Source organism: Zingiber officinale, chromosome 3A, assembly GCF_018446385.1.
Source record: "Zingiber officinale cultivar Zhangliang chromosome 3A, Zo_v1.1, whole genome shotgun sequence".
Taxonomy (NCBI): domain Eukaryota; kingdom Viridiplantae; phylum Streptophyta; class Magnoliopsida; order Zingiberales; family Zingiberaceae; genus Zingiber; species Zingiber officinale.
Window position 1 is genome coordinate 26,451,636 of NC_055990.1, and position 21,441 is coordinate 26,473,076.

General features: G+C 37.8%; 3 protein-coding genes and 1 non-coding gene across 5 annotated transcripts; 3 read left to right on the plus strand and 1 right to left on the minus strand.

Moving 5' to 3' along the window:
* Positions 1-3,664: 3,664 nt before the first annotated feature.
* Positions 3,665-8,686, plus strand: LOC122051529. The gene is made up of 8 exons (XM_042612709.1): positions 3,665-3,980; positions 4,637-4,748; positions 4,862-4,990; positions 5,061-5,867; positions 6,769-7,120; positions 7,635-7,716; positions 7,861-8,065; positions 8,176-8,686. Exons 1-8 carry the CDS (start codon positions 3,669-3,671, stop codon positions 8,184-8,186), a joined length of 2,010 nt encoding a protein of 669 aa, XP_042468643.1. The 5' UTR covers positions 3,665-3,668; the 3' UTR covers positions 8,187-8,686.
* Positions 8,687-9,467: 781 nt separating this feature from the next.
* Positions 9,468-11,110, plus strand: LOC122051531 (alpha carbonic anhydrase 7-like). The gene is made up of 7 exons (XM_042612712.1): positions 9,468-9,688; positions 9,793-10,010; positions 10,096-10,202; positions 10,275-10,377; positions 10,467-10,634; positions 10,719-10,772; positions 10,925-11,110. The coding sequence occupies exons 1-7, from the start codon at positions 9,604-9,606 to the stop codon at positions 11,009-11,011; spliced, it is 822 nt and encodes a 273-aa protein (XP_042468646.1). The 5' UTR covers positions 9,468-9,603; the 3' UTR covers positions 11,012-11,110.
* A 355-nt stretch (positions 11,111-11,465) lies between these two features.
* Positions 11,466-11,538, minus strand: TRNAK-CUU. The gene has a single exon. It is a non-coding gene; the product is annotated as a tRNA-Lys (tRNA).
* A 30-nt stretch (positions 11,539-11,568) lies between these two features.
* LOC122051530 (vacuolar protein sorting-associated protein 26A-like) lies at positions 11,569-21,389 on the plus strand. Of its 2 annotated transcripts, none has more exons than XM_042612711.1 (12): positions 11,569-11,703; positions 12,793-12,835; positions 14,064-14,138; positions 14,272-14,362; positions 14,470-14,542; positions 15,336-15,380; positions 16,849-16,960; positions 17,794-17,860; positions 18,728-18,772; positions 19,442-19,497; positions 19,578-19,753; positions 20,917-21,389. In XM_042612711.1, the coding sequence occupies exons 3-12, from the start codon at positions 14,119-14,121 to the stop codon at positions 21,093-21,095; spliced, it is 864 nt and encodes a 287-aa protein (XP_042468645.1). In that variant the 5' UTR covers positions 11,569-11,703; positions 12,793-12,835; positions 14,064-14,118; the 3' UTR covers positions 21,096-21,389. The 2 variants fall into 2 exon arrangements, with proteins under 2 accessions (XP_042468645.1, XP_042468644.1); XM_042612710.1 differs by having other exon boundaries at positions 11,570-11,703; positions 14,288-14,362.
* The last annotated feature ends 52 nt before the right edge of the window (positions 21,390-21,441 follow it).

Sequence of the window (21,441 nt, forward strand, 5' to 3'; positions counted from 1 at the left end):
TGGGGGTGATTGTACTACCCTGGTTTTGAGATTCTGGTTAAGTATGACTTAAAAGGTTAGATGACACTATCCATATCACCAAGGTGCACCTTCCTTTTCGAAAGCCCAAACTTAAGAACTCCAAAGTTAAGCGTGTTTGGCTTAGAGAAATCTGAGGATGGGTGACCTGACTTGGAGAAATCTGAGGATGGGTGACCTCTTGGAAAGTTTTTCAAGGTGCGTGCAAGTGAGGACAAAGCACGTTGAAAGGACCTCTGGTGGTATGTGGAGCTAGTCGTCAACCCGATGGGCAATTCTGGTGGCGTTCCCATTTCGGTCCGGGTGGGGCTCGGGCCGGGGCATTACAACCCGTCCGGGTGGGGCTCGGGCCGGGGCATTACAACCCGTCCGGGTGGGGCTCGGGCCGGGGCATTACAACCCGTCTGGGTGGGGCTCGGGCCGGGGCATTATAGCTCGGGTGTCGGCCCATGAAACAATTGACAAGGCAGAACCCCATTGCATCTTTCATAGTAGGGATGCAAACGAGCCGAACCGAGCCGAACAGAATTAGGCTTGAGCTCGGGTCGTTTAAGTTATATTCGAGCTCGAGCTCGGCTTGTTTTAGAATTATCAAACTCGCGAACAATTCAAGCTCGGCTCGTTATTAGGTCGATTATCAAAGTTAACGAGTCTAACTCGTTAAACGAGCTTCGGCTCATTTTCGGACTCGTGTAGAGCTCATTTTTGGCTCGTTTTAAAGCTCATTTTTGGCTCATTTTAAGGTTCGTTTTTTTGCTCGTTTTAGAGCTTGTTTTTTAGCTCGGTTTAAGGCTCATTTTTTTGGTTCGCGAGACTATAAACGAACATGTTCGCGAGCTCACGAGCCGAATATTCTTAAGCTCGAGCTTGGCTCGATAAAATTGTCGAGCTCGAGCTCAACTCGATAAGATAAATGAACGAACTCGAACAAGCTTTTTACCGAATTGAACTCTGAATAGCTCGCGAACCGTTTGGTTCGTTTACATCCCTATTCCATAGTGTCAATATCATCAAAATCAAAAGCTAACCCCCCCCCCCCTTGGCCTCATACTGATCCAAGTTCATGGCATTCTTTGTCTTCCGATTGTCCTTAAAGAGGTTGGCCCAAGATTTTTTTTGTTGAGGTTGCTTGTCCCTTCCATTCCCAGCAGTAACATTGCCTTCATCCGACAAATTGTTCCCAGCTGGAGGTTGATGTTCTTTTGGCAATGCCTCCTCCTCCACGATCGGTGGTGGGTTTGGTATTCTTTCGGCTTAATCTTGGGGACACATTTGAGTTGTTCTAGGTGACAAGTTAGCCACACCAGCCTCATTGTCCACCTCATCCTGCTATTCCAAGTCAACGTGATTTTGTTGCCCATTTGTTCCACCGTTTCTACCACATATGAAACCTAATCTACAACATCATCATAATTTACCACATCCTTAGGAGCCTTTTGACCTGATTTGTCCTTTTCTTTTCCTTTCTTCTTTGTTATGTTGGATGAGAAAATCCAGTTGGACCTAGGGAATTAGTTCACCTCTCAACTTACCCAATGAATGCACTTGACATTCAATGTTTTGAATTAGCCCCAAGGGAGTGGATTGCCGCCCAGGATCCTTTTGCCACTTGTCATTGAGTTGATGGGCAGTGTGGGCGGTGTTTGGCTGGTGAAGATCACCAGAGAAGGTCAAAAGTCGTTAGACAACACCTCCAACAACCGAGAATCTATCGGAACCTCCGCCTAATTGCAAAAAACCAAAGCTAGAAACACTTACCTCAATGCTTAGACCTCCAAAACCCTCCGGGAGTGGCCCTCACAGTAGGTGAAAGCCTCTCAAACACAACACCTAGCCTCCTACTATTGGTGAGGTGGAAGAAAACCACTTTCGACCATGGTTGATGGTTGCCCACAACAAGTTCTTCACTGGAGCACCAAGAAATCATAGAGAGAAGTTTTAACTTTCACCATTTAATTCTAAGTGTCACATATATTTTTCTTTTAGTGATATTATGATTAAGACGTGTATCTAAAACTCATAACCTATATTGGTTAATTATGTTTTTTCCAAGGATAATCTTTTAATCTTTACAAATTTTTTTATCCCTTCTCCTAACCGTAAGAAAGTAAATTTATAATTTATTATTTCTAACTTTTGAACATGACTAAATATTCTTCTCTTTTCTTAAAAATTGTATTAATATAGTTTTTCCTTCTTTATTTCTTGTTCCAAACTCATAACCCTCATGTGCCCTCTAATATTACTCGTATTTCATATGCCCATTTAGATCTTTTCCTATTAAAATTATTTCATTTGACAGAATATTTTATAATACTTTATCTAGTTCATCCCAAAACTTAGATTTTATATCTTTATTTAATTTTACTTGAGATGCATATATGCTTATTATGTTCATAGTTTCTTTCACTATTATTATCTTGATAGCTAAATTCTATCACTCATTATAACTACTCCTAAATTTTATTTTTAACGAACTATTTATAATAATACCTCCCAATTTCTTATTTTACTCTTTCCTATGTGTCATACTTAAAATTTGAGTTTTCTATCATCTTTACTTTCTCACCTACTCCTTTTATCTCTGTACACACCAAATACTTTCTTTCATAATCATTATATCCTACTACCTCTTTTGCTTTACTAGTGAGTGAGAGTTTCTATATTCCATGTTCAAAATCCTAGACTATTAATTTTTTTATAATATTTATTTTATTTTTATCCAATCTATGATGTAAGAGTTTTTGCCTATTTAACACTACACTCAAATTCTCATGGAGATATAATGATCCTTGCTAATACGATACAGTCGGATTATGCAACGTGAACTCTTACATATTTAACACTATACCTGAGTTTTGGAGATGTAATTGTTCTTGTCGAGATGTTACAATCGGACATTGTAATACATCTTTCAGGAGAAACAACATAGTATTAATATAATGGTTTAATAAATTTGTTTATTAAATATTTACCTAATGAATTCTCCTCTTTTATCTAGATTTGAGATATGATCACGGAGTAATTAGGACGGACTCAAAATAATACTTTATGATAATTTTATTAAATAAATATTCTATTTTTGCGAACGGCTAATGCAAGATAAAACTCTATACTTTATCACAAAACTCTAATATTGAGCTTGTAAATATATTTTACATCTTTTCTATGGTTAAAGATTTATCACAATAAATCTTAATTATTGTCTCTTAAAGACGACATGGTTAGCGGGCCCAACCACATGCAGCCAAATTAAATCCACCTCGTGAACAGTCGCCACCCGCCCCTGCAGTGCACATAACAGCAACGCTTCTGCTACTCCGCGGACCATCCCAATGCGGCTCCTCAATTAAGCCTGGTCCAACGTCCACTTCGTCACACTCTCACACCCTTCCGTCCTAATCATGGATCGGAAGACCTCGTATCTCTAACACGGATCCGCTATAATGTACTCGCGCTTCCTCACCACTAGGAGCTCGTAAAGTGATCAATGGATCAGTTGGACAGGAGCTCTTACGTGTATGCTGTCGGGTACAATGTGTTCGATCCGAATCCAGAAGCGTCCGCCACCGAAAACAAAGGAGATTCCATTCGGACTAAAATACCCTTTACTTCGGGGCTAATCTCGCTCGCTCTCGTCGTTACACGCAATGTTATTCTTGGCATTTCATTTTAATAGTAGTGAGGCGGAGTGGCAGCGTTGCCTTCGAGGTCCAGCTCCGGCGTTGGAAACCGAGGGGAATGCGGAGGAGCCGAGGATGCCATCATTAGGGTTGGGATCGGATGGCGCGGCGGTCGGGAGGAAAGCGAAGCGGAGATCGAGGTTGGGGCGACGGCGGAGCGGAGACGGTAGGCGTGACTCCCCGATCTACTACTCCTCCGATCGCCGCTCTTCCAGCGGAAACGTATACAACGGCGAAGCCGGCGGTAGTGTTACTGATGGCGGCGACCACAATGACTTGGTCTCTATCTGCAATCCCTTTTCTGTGATTTTTCTCCTTATTAAATCTATTTTTGGGGCCATTTTCGCGTTATTTTAGTCTTTGTCGTGGCGATCCAGCAGCGTTCTTGAGACAAAAAAAAAAAAAAAGGTGGAACTTTAGATAGGAACTCAAAGTGTGACGAGTTGGTTTTCTAGGACTAATAAAATGGCAAGCGGACATCGATCGAGGAAGGTCCCCACGATGTGTCTTGCGAGAGAAATCGCTAGGGCACTAAACTAAGAGCTAAGATCGAGAGCTTTACAGGGACCTCCTCGGAAAAAATGTTAGTTTTTTCTTGAACGGAGTTGCATCTTTGTTCCATGCGACTAGAGAGGCAGAGCTATGTACCAAAACAATGCAAAGAAATTGGAAGGCGAGGAGAAGAACCTTATATAGGTAAACGAAGCAAGAACAAGAAGAAAAAAAAATGGCAAGACAAAAACATAGAAGAGAAAAAAAGAAATAGAACAGGGATTTTATTTTTGGTCCAGATATTGATATTGATATTGATATTGATATTGTTTTTTTTACTTCTCTTCGAATATCGATCTATCTGTTTCTGTAGTTTCTTGTAGCGACATGGGTTGGATTCTGTGTTTAACAGAGACGCTTTCGACTTTTTGTGATTGATACAGCCTTTGACGGTACTTGGGCACGCCGGTGGTGGCCCTCCTGCGGATCCAGATCCTGAGACCAGACCCTTCCCTTGTCCTGTTGGCTTTCCACCGCCGAAGAATCGCTCCAAAGGTCCGTACTGTTCTTTCTGCGGCTGGCACTTCCCTTAGCTGAGCTGGTGTTCGTGCCATCCCCACTAGTCTGCTTCTTTAAAATAGAAATCGATCGATTTCTCTGTCTTGCAGTGACTGCTGAGGACTTTGTGCAAAGAGAAGTAAGAGTTGATGAAGAAGGGAACGATGAGGTAAAGGAGGAAGGAGAAGTAGTATCATCTTTGGCCTCGTCAAAGCATTCTTTTCCCCATCCTCCCAGAGGTATGTGGCACTCCCTCCATCAATAACCCATAGCCACATTTGTAAAGTTGTGAATTTCTGGTTCTAGCAGAATGCCAGAGCCAACAATGCAGATCCGAAGAGGCTGCTTTGACCAACAGGAGGAAGCTGCAGCGGCGGCGGCCTGTATCGCTCGACTTCAATGGCCAAGGTGCTGATGCATCTGTTATGTCCCCGAGGTTCTTCATTGGCTTAGCAGCAGGGATGAAGAAAAGCTCTGCTGATTCATCTTGGAGCAGATCCGGCATATTACAAAGCCCAGGGACTCCTAACTACAGGCATGGAGTTGGGGTGGCTGTGTACCAGAAGGGGTGGAGCTCTGAGAGAGTGCCTTTGCCGGTACACAGCAGCTGTAGGCGCGATGCCAGCAGAGTTATCCTGCCTTTTGCCAATGGGAGGACTCTGCCCTCTAAGTGGGAGGACGCCGAGAGATGGATCTTCAGCCCGGTCTCAATTGATGGAGCTGGGAGGTCGCCGTCGTCCCTCTCACACTATAGGCGTCCCAAGTCAAAGAGTGGACCACTTGGACCTCAGGCTGGCCTAGGGCTCGGCAGCAGCTACTCGCTGGCTTCACCGGTGGTCCCTTGCTTTGATAGTGGCAGGGCAGGAAGCATTACAGCAAATTCGCCCTTCCTGGCTGGAGTTTTGATTCCTGAACAGGATTTTTATCACAATGGTAATAGAGGAAGAAGGGGTGGTGGGGGTGTTTGCAGTGGAGGAATAGGAGTAGCTGGTGTTGGTGCCATGTGTGGAAAAACTCATTCCACAACAGGGGATCCTTACATATTCCGATCTGCTAGCATCCATGGATGGTCTGAAAATGCCATCGAGTCATCTTCCTCAATTCCTAGCTCTCGGGGTACTATGTCGTGTTAAACTATTATATTAATTGCCATCTCTGAAGAGATTTCTTTTATCACAACCATCAACTCTAAATATCATTGACAAGAAAACTAAACTACATGCAGTAGAAGTTTGTGTTCTCTTAGTTGGTTCTTGCTAGAAGCACAGTAATCCTAGACTTCAATCTAGCAATATGACATTAGCATGTAATTAAATACATTTTATAGGATATTATTCAAATACAGCTATTCAACGTACCTCAGTATTGTAGTAGATCATTATGTACATGAAGCAAGTCCATGATCTATCCCTGTCAGTCACAGCTTGCTTGGTAAGTATAATTGCAAGTCATACTTGATCACTATTTTGTTTCTGTGCTTAATTCCTCATAAAAAAAACAGTTATTCAGACTTGCAAGTTATGTGGAAAATATGTAGCTGATAACTGGGGATAAATTGCAAGTTTTGGTTTCCTTCTGTAACCTAGTTTGTCTGTAAACTGTCTATCACTGTATCTTTGTATTAGCTTCATCATGTTATTCTGTGTGCTATTGCCATGTTATTCTAATCTTCCACAAAAAGAGATATTAAAAAATCATTATGAAGATGAGAGTGATTGGTTGAAATGGATAAGGTCTTTTGGAGTCTTGTGTAATTGAATGATCCTGATGTGCTCCCTGAGAATGGGTGGCATCATTGCTTTTTCAAACTATAAGCTACGGATACTCATAGATGCATTCTTACATATGTATATACAACATGCATTGATTGCAATCCTAGGGCAATTTTGTTTCCTCGTTGACCATTTTAGATTTCTTTTACTGCTTTTAGCAAAACTATGTTGCTCCTTTTTGCTGGAATGAGAACCAACCCTACCATCCAAGTTCCTTCAACTCTTATTGTTGGATCATTTTACAGATGAGAAGTCGGATGGCAGCAAAGAAGAAGCATCCGTGGTTTCCATCTCAACTTCAAGGAAGGATGTGGCAACACAAATGGGTCCAGATGGAAGCACTTTCTCCTCTCCTAACGAGGGGCCTTCTTCCCCCTCCCCAGTCTCAGCCCCTGCAATTGTGGAGCTAGAGAGCCACTTCTCAAAGATTGAGGTTAGGGATGTGCAGGTAGACAATCATGTGACCCTAACCAGGTGGTCCAGGAAACACATAGCGCAAGGCTCTGATAGGCAGTCAGCAAGCATCGCAGAATGGAAGAAGACTATTGAGGGAAACACTACTTGGGAAGTTACTGAGACAGCAAAATGTATATCAAGGTGCCCTGATACTTTCTATGGGTTATTAACATTTTACACATGGAAATTGTTTTGAATCAAACTCTACCATTAATAGTGTTGAACGGGGATTGGGTTTAGGTTTTCGGCACCTATGTTTCTGATGAAAGGACTAATACCAGACTGACCCTTTACCAGGTCACATAGATGAGTAGTGGTAATTGAGTCCATGCTCTAGTTGATCTACCTAGCTGAGAATGACACCATTTCTGCAAAATTGGGCTTGTGTAACTTAAATGTCGATGCTGATAATCTTTACACCACAAATCTGCGAATTGATTGCTTTTCTGAAACATTTACATTACAGTGGTTAATTTGGGAAACGTGTCTTCTTAAGCTAACCTTAATTGTTTGAATTTGTACATATGAAGATGACCACTCTCTTTTGCACTGTTACCTGCTTGGTGATTTTCTGAAGATGGCTTTGGAATAGTGTGTTGGTTTTTTTTTTGTGATGTGCACATTCAAATCTTCTACTTTGCAATGCATTTGATAGGTATAAGAGAGAGGAGGCCAAGATCACAGCATGGGAGAACTTGCAGAAGGCAAAAGCTGAGGCAGAGATCAGAAAACTAGAGGTGCATTAGAACTCGGTCAATTATCTTATTTCTGCAAAATTTCTTTGTTTTAACCATTTTTGTCTATGAATTTTCTGAAATTTAAATGCACTTAACTTTGTTCGGAGTTCATTGCTCATTTAGAAATAACTAATCGCATAGCAGATGAAGCTAGAGAAGAAAAGGTCATCCTCTATGGAGAAAATTCTGAGCAAACTTCAATTCGCACAGAAGAAAGCCCAGGAGATGAGAAGTGCCTTGACTACCAGTCGAGGCAACCAAGCAACAAGGACAATGAAAAAGGTTTCATACCTTGGCAAAACTGGCCAGATCAGTTCTCTGAGTGGGTGCTTCACCTGTCATGCTTTTGGTTAGTCAATCATCCTCCATGCATAATCACACTATTTGTTTTCATCGAATCTTCCTTTTATGAAACTTCTTGATATCTTGTGTTGCTAACTCATTGTTCCCTTCCTCTAGGTGGGCACTAGTATTGCTATTCGACCTTAGGCAGCTTATCGTATGCTTTTCAGTTACACGAGGTTCATCAATAAATCCATGAAGACAGCAACATGCTGAGGTTGAACATGGTGATGTGCAAAAATAAAAGATCACTGCAGTTTTCTGCAACTTCAAAATAATGTGCTTCCAGCGGCAGTTTGCAAGGATGAGTATTGAGAAGAGAACGGCCACCCCTTTTATTTACACGCAAGAACACGACCTTCAAAATGAATCTGCATGTAGTTGAACCGGTCGATATGATCTATTTTACAGAATGCTTCTTTTAATTATGGCAGATTCTAAAGCAAATGATTTTCCTTTTTTTTTCCTACTGTTAATCGTGGTACTTTTGCAGTCGGACTGACGTTTGAACTTTGAATGGTCTTGTTGACTGAACCGAACCAGTTTAGCTTCTGCGGCTTGGTTTGGTTCAATTTTGAAACTTTTGGTTATTTGTTTGGAAAAATAATAAAACTGGGGGTTTTGTTGAGAAATTGGCATTTGAAAACTACATGCTCGTCTTCTGGCACGACGAGAATGTGTACAAACAACGTAGCCGTTGGCTCATATAAAACAATTATTCTTAGGGACCACGTAGTGGTTGGCCGCCTCGGATTATGATGCAACGATAAGGTGATTAACCTGGGTCATGGTGCAACACTAATGCGGTTAAGTAGGTTTTTTTTAAATATTCAGGATTTAAATTTTCATTACGGTATTTTTTTAGGGATAAAAAATCTGAAACGTTAGAAGTTACTCGTGTTTCTGAATTTGTGATGACCGATTTATAGGGTCGGGCCGGCCTTTTGAATTTGGCTGCGATCGATGTACGAGGTCGGACCGTCTAATTGAACCGAAGGTACAGACACGGGATTATAAAAAGAAAATTCAAATTATTGTATAATTTGTAAGGCAGTTTTAAATTCGCCCTTCCTTTTAAAAACTCTGAAATGTTTAAACTATTAAAATTCCATTTTGTTGATCTTTTAAATTCTAAAAGAGTCAGAAAAAATAAATGAAATATCTTAAATTAAACTTTTTAGCAGTTAATTTATATAATATGAAAAAAATAGTTATGACAAATTATTATTTTTAAAAATAAATTTATTCATTACCGTACCTGATGTGAATGGGGGTAAAGAAATGAAGGTGTTAGCTTATACCAACCGACACCAAATTATTTACTACTGTACATAAACAGTGTGCGACTGTCCTTCGATGTTAAAGTTAATAAAACTAAAGGGAAAAAAAAATATCCAGTCTTTTCTTTCATTCATACTTTTCTTCCTCGATAGGAAACACGGCAAAAATCTCCTTCAAATACCTTCCTTCTGGCTCTTAATTCTCCAATTCCATATTCGTCTTCTTCTTCGTCGTCGTCGTCTTCAGTTCCTGGATCGCAGATCAATGGCGACTCATCGCATCGAGTTCTTCGCCGTTTCTGCCCTACTGCTCTTCTTGCAATCTCCCCTTGCTTCATCTCAAGAAGTCGGTAAGCAACGCTGCTTTTCCTTTCTGGATCGCCAGTTCCCCCATCTTGTTACAGCTTTTAAAAGAGAGAACAACGCTTCGCCATTGATGGCTGCGAGTTCGCAGATCACGAGGATGAGTTCAGCTACGAGCGAGGCAGCGAGATCGGGCCGAATCACTGGGGCGAGATCCACGAGGAGTGGGCCGCCTGCGGCCATGGCCGGTTGCAGTCGCCCATCGATCTCACCGACAGTCGGGTACGGATCCTCCCCCATCTCGGCCGCCTCCGCCGCTCCTACCGCCCCGCCGCCGCCGTCCTCAAAAACCGCGGACACGACATCATGGTAAGCGAAACGATCGGCCGAAGGATTCGTCTTCGATTGATTCGCGAGATCGATGATTCTTTTTCTTGTTTCGCTGGATGATTAGCTCCAATGGGAAGAGGACGCCGGGAATCTGCAGATCGACGGAAAGGACTACGATCTGAAGCAGCTGCATTGGCACTCGCCGTCCGAGCACACCATCAACGGACGCAGGTGGTCCTTGCTTCTTCTCTCAATCCCTCGATTTTTTTTTTAAATTTGTTTAAATCACATCTTTTTGTGAAGATTCTCTCTGGAACTCCATATGGTTCATCAGAGCGCCGACAACAGCACCGCCGTGGTCGGCATTCTCTACACCATCGGCCGCCATGATCCCTTCCTTTCCAACGTCCTACTCTCCACTCCCAATTGATTTTTCTTACACTAAAATTCAACGAAACCACAATAAAATTGGAGAAAACAATCAACGGCTTGCAGATAGAGAGACAGATCCAGATGATTGCAGACAAGCATGAAGCAGAGGAAGCAGTGGGCATGGTGGATCCGAGGCACATCAGGAGGGGAAGCCGGAAGTATTACAGGTACATGGGATCTTTGACTACTCCCCCTTGCACGGAAGGTGTGGTCTGGAGCATCGTCAAGAAGGTTTGTTGGATCTAATTTCTGCTTGATTAATTGCTGTTTATTTGAATCCAGTAGATGCAATGATACGATTAATTGCTTGCTCAGGTGAGGACAGTGACAAGGGAGCAAGTGGACCTTCTCAGACAAGCTGTTCATGATGTAAGTAACACTCGGAATAATTCATTTTGTTAGAGATTTTATCTAAATCATATAATTTCTCATTTTTTTAATTAAAATAAAAGAAACAAAAGTCTATCAGAATTTTAAAATCGTCAAGATTTTAAAAATTATAGTTATCTGATCTTTTGCAGGATTCCGAGATGAATGCGAGGCCGATTCAGCAGATCAATGATAGGATGATCGGTTTCTATCGTCCCCTTCCAAATAATTATGCATGAGAATGTTCTCCAAATCTTTTGTTTCCGTTGATTTCTCAATTAATGGTTTGTTATTAACTGTACTCATTTCTTCATGTTTTTTTCCTTCTTTCTGCCTAACGTTCTATCTGAGTCCTAGGCAAAGGATTAACGATCTCATTCATTTTAAAATTGTCAAAAACATTATGTTTTTTCAAATAAAAAGCTATACAGACTGCAGTTATCATTAAATAATTGAGCATAACTTACAGGAGCACTTTTTCTTTTATCCAAACTGGATCTTCAAGTTCACTGAACATTTAAACAAATTTTTTTCGAAAATAACTGAGAATCAAACTTAAAAAAAAAAAATTCTATTATCGAGGTGATTGAGATGACATATATTTATAAGCATTTGCATTACATAGTTTCTTTTATTATTTAATAAAGTTGTTTTATTCATTAATTTTTTTTTCAAAAAAGTTAAAATGGCGAACGCCCACCGTGGGGCTCGAACCCACGACCACAAGGTTAAGAGCCTTGCGCTCTACCAACTGAGCTAGACGGGCTTGTTATTTTATTGGTACCTTAAAATATTATAATTTTTAAAATACTTTTCTTCTTTTTTCTTCCTTCGCTTCGCTTCCCTGCAAACGACTTGATTGACGAAACAAGAAGCCCCTCGCCCCCTCCCTGGTTTCCTCCTCCCAACCGATCCTGCCGTCGCCTGCGAGGTAACTTCTCGCCCCCCCTTTCTACTTCCCCTGTTTCGTCGCTCCTAATTACGGGATACATCTCCTGATTTGCTACGATCCGAACGATCCCCCGCGTTGAAGCGGAAATCCTCCCTTTTACTCTTGCCTGAATGATCTGCTTGGATTCATTCCCATTAGAATTTTTTCGTATTGTTCCAGACTAAAATATTAACTGAAAGTGATACAAAATGATGTTACCCGCTGCTGCCCGTTCTCGGCGATGCGGTCGATTGGTTTCCTGTTACCTGTGAATTCGTTATTTTCAACAATCAATTTATTAAATTAAACTAAGTTATTGGATGAGCGTTGCATGGAGAATGTGTGCATGATTTTATTGCAGCAGATCTATTTGATGAGAGGATTGCAATGGCTATGAAGATTCTGTAATGCCAGCATGTTCTCAATAAGTGCGTTTTTCATATAGTTTTCTGCATGCACGCTGATCAGTTTTCTGGTTATCACTTATCAGATCATAGAAACTTAGGTCTTATTTGCACATCGTTACTGACCAAGTATTATGTTGGAAATGTAAACTATTAATGTTTTAAGTAAAGACGACCTATCTAGATCTTTGTTATGAAAATTTGTTATTGATCAAGGGTCTGTTTCCTGTGAAGAATAGAGACTGCCAGTGAAAGAAATATGGCAGAAGAAAGCTATGAAGAGGGAGAAAAACATGAACCTAATCTCTTGGGCTGTTTCCTTTGAGGGGATGAAGTGAGGGATCAAATAAATTCTACAGTTTCCTATGATAGATGCAAATTAGTAGGGAAATTTTTTGATGAAGACTATCTTCAAAGCATTGACTAGTAATTAAATTAATTCCTAACAATTATAATATTAAATGTCTAATATAATCAATGTTACAATTATTGTATTGCCTTTGCTCTGTACAATTAGTTGACTATACTTCCATGTTATTTTTTGTGACCTTGCAAATTGGAAGATTACCTAACCTTTGATGTTTTTATGCTAATATATCTCCAGCTCTATTGGTGACTCGAGTTCTGAGTTGCTTATGTTTCTACTTTAAATTAAGGTTCATTTTATTGCATTTTCTCGGTGCAGATACTTTTCCAAAGGAGTTAACCTATAGTCAGTCTTGAGAATGGTATGTTTTTGCTATTTATATCTTGGAAATTATGAGACTTGAATGTGCTAACATCATTTAGATGAGAATCTGGTTTGATTGTAATACATAAATGCTAGAGAAAATTTTTCTTATCAATATATGAGTGAAAATAGATGCTATCATCACAAGTATGTTATGCTTAATTATGCAAGAATGAACTCAAGCTGATAACAAGAGGCACATTATCTTGCGTGAGGATATATGCAAGTAAAATTGAGTAACTTGGATCATCAAAAAAGTTACAACCATCTCATAGGTGACCATGAAAGAAGTTAAATTGCCCCCAGGGCGTAGCACAGACGGTGGGCGCATGACATCTTTGGCATAATGGCCAAGAGTCGATCCTCAGGAACTGATAACCTGGGTTTTACCCCATCATGTACTTAACACTTGTGTACCTAAATTTACCTCCCTCCATATCCGTGGAGCTGGCATTAGAGGGCGTTAAGGTAGTTGATCTACCTTTTATGAAAGAAGTTAAATAACCAAACATGGATTTCTTGTGCTCTTTGGAATGTCTTTCATATTGTAAGACTCATAATTCAAATTTAGTGCTCCTGTTGACCTTTTATATCATAGCTTCATTATTATTAGGGATATGCTAAGTACCTATTGCTAATTATTAGAAGTTGTCTTAGTCTACATATCAATTATAATTACTATGTGATTCATGACTAGTTCAAAGATGGGGTCTGCACCAAAGTATGATTATCTGTTTGCAAGATTCAACTTTTTCTGGAATCTGGAATCTTTTTTATTTGTCTCAATCTTCACTATCAATATCAGTTGTTTGCTTGATGATTTCTTATACATTATCATTATATGGTAACCATGGTAGCAGATGGATGTTTTCCAGTGTTATGTTTATGAAAAATCAACTTGTCTGTATTGGTGCATGCACATTCAGTCAGTAAGAATTAGTGTATTGACTGGCATATCTCAGCATGGATCCAATTCACTTACCAGGAAAGTATTGCCACTTTCTATGCAAACCCAACCCAAGTGGTTAACATATAGTTAAACTCAATTATGACTTGTTGGCTGATACAGTGTCATGCCTATTTACTCACAATTTGATGAAACATGATCATCTATATCTGGCATATCCAATTTTTTATACATCAATTTTGTTTTTCATTCTTACTGAATTCAGTATGGTGGATTAAACTTGAATTCCTGACATTGTTATCTCTGTTTTATTTTTCAGAATTATATTATTGGAGCTTTCAAGCCACCATGTCACATAACAATTTCATTTATTGATGGCAAAACCAGAAAGAAGGTGAATGGCATATTCGTTTTCATATTTATGCTCTCTTATGTCTTCTTTCATTCAAGTGGTATGAATTTGAGACTGATTTGCAATATGTTATGGAAGGGCTTTGGCATGTTTGTTATTTTAATTTCCTATTTAGTAATGTATTTGCGCAGGCTTCTGTAAAGAAAGAAAGTGGACAGACTGCAATGGTTCCACTTTTTCAAAGCCTAGAAAATATTGTTGGCGAGGTTTGTTGCGTGGATTTGGAATTTTACTATTTATTTAACATAGTGAATACAATGAAATATCACATGTAACTATTATATGAACAAATCATAGAGAAATGGCATTGCAGGTGTCTATAGATCCACTTCAAGGGAAAAAACTGGAACATACTGGTGTGAAAATTGAGCTCCTTGGTCAGATTGGTATGCTTCACTTTATCTAATGATTTTTTGGTTGTTTCATGGCAAACTGAAAATTGTTAGATTTTCAGGACTTGCTTAATTCTGGCATAACTGTTCCCTTCATCTTTTTTTTATACAAAATAACAAATCTAAAAAATTATAAATGACAACGTTTTGTACTTCTTATAGTTAGAACTTAGAAGCTTGACCATCTAATCTCCCAATTTAGTTTGACTATCCCAAAAAAATATTATTTTTTTCATAAGTCAATTATTGCAATTATCAACAACCTGTTTTTTAAGTTATAATGTATAGTGATTTAACTGTGATAATTAGAAACATCGAGAGTTCATTGCTTGTTTTAGCTTTCATGTACAAGAGACGGAGAATGAGCTGGTACTTGTTTATCTAATCTAGGGCTTTTTGTGGCCAAATGCTATTAATTCTTGAAGTAATGGCTGATGATCCGTCCAATTTCGAATCAATGTGGATTATGTAGCATGGTTGGCTTAATTTTTAGTGTAGCTTATATTGATTTATCCTAATTCTCTAGGTAAACAATGGTGCAGGGATTTTACTTCTATTATTTTATTTTTTTCTGCCTAAAGCAGCGCATTCTTCTTTGCAGTTTCAGATTGACATTCCTTTGAACATATATAACTTCAAATGATTAATAATCTATACATTAAAAAAAAACCTTTTAATTGTTGTAAAATATTAAGCCTAAGAATTTAGAAATTTTGACTGTACTTTTCCTATATTTCCTTGATTTCACTGTCCCTTTTGCTTTCTTATTTTTCTTGTATTCTTGCAGAGCTATATTTTGACAGAGGAAACTTTTATGACTTCACCTCTCTAGGTTTGTGGACATTCCATCTTTCTTGTATCAGTTCTATTTCAAAATACTCAAATGGATTTCACCATTTCAGATCAGTTATATTGCAAACTCAGCAAGCAGATTCTTGGGCATTAGAATTGTTTCCATGGCTTTGGCTCACGCACATCATAGGCATCTTATTTAAACTAAGCTTTGGGCCCACAAAGCATAATTGAAGTGTTGGGATTGAGTGTGAATTAGTAGACTTGGTATGTGTCTACAAGAAAAGGACATAATGGACCATACATTTATGGCTTCTTAGCAAATATGTTGATGTCCTGTGATCACAAGCTGTTCCTGAAATTTGTTATGGTGATATGTTTAGCGTTTGTTTGTGGTTTTAGGTTTTAAAGAGATCCTACTGAGTTATAACTTCGAAGGATAAGAATTTGATTCTGTCAACACAACATTTCATTGGCCTATTAGTTCCTATTAAACTCAGACGTAATTGTTTAACTTCTGATGAGGATTAGATTGTATAGGCACATAAAAAAGATTAGTGATATTGTGATATTACATTCATTTAAGTCTTTAATTGACTAGAAAAATAAATAATGATATGTAATTAGCAGAGTTTGTCTAACCTATGATATTTACTTGACCGATCTAATATCACACTTGCATGTGATTAATTTGATCAGGATAATTTATGCCTTTTTGTTAATATAACCATATTCTAAGTGCCATCAATGCATAGGGAGAAAGGCAACGTGCAAAAGAAAAAATAATGGGAAAAAGACCAGTATTTGTGAATATCATAGTGAAGATAGATGGAAAGAGTTTGCCATATCTCCAATTTATTAACACAATAAATTCTACGACTCCTAGAAATGATAGAGAAAGTTGATAATTTATCTGTTTTTGTTCGCACTTTTGTTCTTCCATATACTAATTGAAAGGCCAGTTGAGGCTGAAACTATGGCTGAGTGCTCAAGCCTATTAGTTCTGTCAGGCTTAGAATTATCTTCAATATCTTGAAGTCAACGAAGATATATATAAACTACACATTTTGTTCTTTCAATAGGAACTAGTAAACATAAATTTTAATGGAAATGTCTGTCACCAAGGGACAGGAGAGAAAATTATATATATATCCCTTGTGCTTGCCTCTCTCTACATGAACTTTGAGCATCATTCACCACACCTTTGTATTAAAGTGTAGGTCTTCAATCTTGCAAAGAAACTAAATGATAGGACAAGTACCAATAAGGATGATATTTGGAGGGGGAGAAGAGGCAAACCTGAAGGTCTGATGCAGGCAGAGATTGCTAGCTTGGTAGAAATGGCATATATTTTTAATAGTCTGGGATGTTTTTCGTTGATGTATATATGTGTAGAATGAGCTTGGCTTTAATTTGCTTAGAATACTGATATACCTACATATTTCAGGTCATTTGGTCTTCTTTTCTAAATTGTGTACTAGAAGTCTAATAATTTCTTATGTTTGCAGTGCGTGAGCTTGATGTTCCTGGTGAAATTTATGAAAAAAAAACTTTTCCATTTGAGTTCTCATCTGTTGAGATGCCCTATGAGTCATATAATGGTATCAATGTCCGATTAAGGTACATATGCTATTTTGTTTTAGATTCCTTGATTTTTCTTTTTTGGTTCAAGTGCATTTAGCTTTTGTCATTTACTTATGCTATCCTTGTATCAAAGTATATTAAGTCTTAGCTGACTAATGTCTCATCAAACTGAACAAACATGTACTGAGTGTTGGAACCAGTTGGTGATTTTGTTTGTAAAACCCATTGTAGGATTCCCTAGATAATTAGGAAAATCATTATACAGTACAGACAAGACTTTGACATTCATAATTTTAGTAGACACCTTTTGTTGTTAACAAGAAACAACCTTAAAATTTTTTATCTCTATTGTGATTGACATTGTCTTCTGTTCATTCTGTATTATCACGTTTTTGTCCTAGAATATGAGACCTGTAGAAAGGCTTATGTTTAACACAACCTGTATTCATATTTTGATAATATTCCTATTGGCTTAGACAGTTAGGTTTTTGTCATTTTTCATCTGTTACTTTTTCTCAAGTGAAATTTTGACTCTAGCCACTTACAACTGGATTTTGAAAATAATAAAAGGAGAGACAAACAGCCAAAGATGTCCATGATTGAAGCTTGATAAATCCCTGGGCACATGTACTTCAAGGAATTTATTTTGCTTGTTTGAATTCTGCGTGCCCTTTTATCTTTATCTTATTCCACATGAGAGAAGATTCAATGAAAATTTTCATTGTAGAACCTGTGCACTTTTTGAGTTATTGGTCTGAACTGCATGATGAACTTATCCTTTTACACGTTGGTCTCTATTGTGGTGAGAAGTATATAAAATAAACGATTTATTAATCGATGATTAAAATTGATTTGCATTTGTCTCACAGGTATGTTTTGAAAGTGACAATCAGTCGTCATTATGTCAGCAACATTGTGGAGCACCAAGATTTCTGGGTAAAGGCTTTTGATCACAATTTTAGCATCTGGTTGTTTGTAGACACACCTTGTTTAATTGGAACTTCATGCAATTCCTTGTTAAAATTGAGAGGCATATTGAAAGCGAACTGATATTTAAACCATGAGATGCATGATGTGGACTGATTAACATCAAGTACATTTCAGCATATGTTATGTAACTGCTTGTTTTACCATGCTGTCTGGTGTCCCAAAAAATTATGATCAAGATGACAAGTAGAATTTTATTTTAGAATTTTTTAGCAAGATGCTGTGCCCTCATTCCAAAGTACCTGCATTATAGAGCTATGATTATTGTCATCGTGTCTAGGTTTGCTTCTTATGTTATGATTAAATTTTCTTCAAAATTCTGCTGCATTAAGTCTTCCATCTAAATAACTTTCTAGATACTGTAAACTCCTCTTGTACTATACAGAGAGCTATGCTTGTCGTCATGGTTTCTAAGTTTGCTTCTTATTTAATGGTTATGTTTTCTTCAAAATTCTACTGCATCAAGTTTTCCATCTAAATAACTTTCTAGATACTGTAAATTTCCCTTCCAAGCTCACAGGCGTGAGTATTGGCAGCATCAATCATAAATTTTCTCATGTCTTATTACAGCTTTTGTTATTATTCAGGCTTATTTTTCTTTGAATCAATAAAATTGTCCAATTTTTGTGCACCTACAATTCTCATTTCTGTTATGACGATGGTTTTTTACATCAGTTTGTTTCATGCAAGTTAGTGCTATCGATATCAAGATATTGTTAAGATATGCCTACTTTTTCTTGCAAGTACTCTTTGGTAAACTTAATACTCCTCATGTTTTATTCTGACTCATTCACTTCAATTTGTCTTTTGTTTCAGGTTCGCAATTATACCCCAGCCCCAACAATTAACAATAGTATCAAGGTCTGTTTCCCTTATGGATGGTTAAATAACCTTCGCTGTTATATACAGCTCGTGAGCATATCCTGTGTTTTTTTTTCTCAAGCTATGACAATATATACATATCTAATACTTTAAAACAATATTTTTCACATATTAACATGACATGAGACAGGTTGCAACTATTTAAGTTATGTGTAAATGCATGCATACAATACTCTGCCTTTTTATGTTCCTTTACTGACAAGCAATAATGCTCCAAAGAATCTATCTGGTAGAAGAATTGATAAAACATTTTACATTCAGGTCTGAAGATGGTTCCTTAATGCTTGTTAGTCATCATAACCTTAACCCATAAAAGGAGATCAGAACCACAAGCTCCAAGATTTTACATTCTATAATGCCTAATTGTCATGGATCCTTGAAATGGATGAATCATTGCATTGGTAACACATTCTGAAGAAACACAAAAATCCTCAATTTTAGTATGTTTACTCAAATATCAGTGCCAGGTCCACGCACCAATTTTATCAGGGCAACTTCACATGATTTATGATGCAAGTTTAGTCATCATTGCTGTCTTTAATCTTCACCTCATTGTTTTTATAACACATAAGGTGTCTTTCTAGTAACTGGGCAGTGTAGTAGTTTGTGAGCATGCCTTAATTTTTAAGTTGTGATGTATTATTGCAGATGGAAGTTGGAATTGAAGACTGTTTACACATAGAGTTCGAATACAACAAAAGCAAGTAAGTCCATATATATCAAATAACATTTTGCATCACTTGTTCTTGTAATATCTCATTTTCCTATGCCAACTTTGCTGCAGGTATCATCTCAAGGATGTTATAGTTGGGAAAATCTACTTTCTTCTTGTGAGAATAAAATTAAAAAACATGGAATTGGAGATTAGACGTAGAGAATCAACTGGTTCAGGGCCCAACACTTATGTTGAGACAGAAACACTTGCAAAATTTGAATTAATGGATGGTGCTCCAGTTAGAGGTATATATGACTGTCAAAACATTTGTGCTATACTGTTTTTTTACTTTCTGAAACTTTTCGTTTATGATTAGGTTTGTCATCATCTCAGAAATTTCTAAACTTAAAGATAAATTGTGTTTGTATTTCTTGAATCTTTCAAATGTTGAGGGGGGGATTTAGCAATTAGAGTACATTATAATCAAAATCTGTTATCCTGGTTCAACGCATGCCACTTCTAGTGAAGTCTTGTGTTCATAGATCGTTCCCTTTTCTTACAACCAGAACCAGTTCTTTGATTCATATTTTCACATCTTGTTCTATTTTTCCACCTAGTAAATTAATGAAAAACATCAAATGGAAGTTTTGTAACATATACAAGAAAGCTCTAATTAAAGATTCACAATGTAAATCCAACACACCTGATAGCCAACTTAAGTTGAAAGATTATATATGGTACTAGAATTTGCCTACTTACAAAGTTTTCTTGACATCCTTGGGTAGTGACACGTGGACTTGCAGCGGAATACAAAAGGGTTTATAGGCTTAATTGAGTAAATTTTTTTTAATTGTAGTTAAAACATTTGAGATAGTTATTCTGCCTAATAAATTAATGAATCAATTCTCACATTTGAAACAAGAGGATTGTATTGTGATAGTTTTAGCACAGACTTCCTATCTGATCTCACCTATCCAATCACGTCTAAACAAGTCTCTTCCCAGTTCTGAGTTTTGTAGCATTGTTTTGGTATTGACTTGATCTACGGTCGAACTCTTTAGCTGACCTTAATTTCATTTCGAATTGTATTTTGCCACACTAGTTTCGATCAGCCATGGCTCATTACTGGTTATGGATCCAGTCTGTTACCTAATTTCTTCTCTAAGCGCAGTCAGTCTGTTACCTATTTCTTCTCTAAGTGTTCCTAATTTTGTTCTTTTGTGGAATGTTTTTTTTTCTTCTGATGTTATTCAACCAATGTGGCAGATATATCGGTCTAATTGTAAACCTAGGGTTTATCAGGATTTGATAACCAAAGATTAATGTTTTGTAGTTACCTTCTCGGTCAATCGATCAATTGTACATTCTGAAAAGTTATTTCAAGTTTTGTAGTAAAAGATGTTACTTTCTAGATTCATTACTGATGTCTGCTTAATTCATCCTTTTGTTAACTTTGGTTCTTTCCCAGGAGAATCAATCCCTATAAGATTGTTTCTGAGTCCCTATGAGCTGACACCTACCTATCGGAATATCAACAACAAATTCAGTGTTAAATACTTTTTGAATCTCGTTCTCGTGGACGAGGAAGATCGGCGGTATTTCAAGCAGCAAGAGATCACCATATACCGTCTCCAGGAAACTCCTTGAGGTTTATCATCGTGAGACAAGCATCTAGATGAAATTTCCTCAAGGACATAACAGCTTTCTCTTGAACAAAAAACAAAACACAAGTTTGTAAGAGGGCGGTTGAACTGCCTTGCTTGTTTGTGAATTCTAAGATTTCTTTCTCACTTTCGTCGCTGTATTCTTTAGTCTAATCCTATGGTTTCATATCCTATTTGTGCCAAGGCTTGTAGAAAACCTAGGAAATATTGGTTTCATTGAATGCTTGCGAATTGTCTAGGATAATAAAATGACTGGGGAACTGTTGCTTTTTCTTTACCTAATTGCTGTAATTTATTGATCACTTTTATATCGAAATATATTGTTGAGT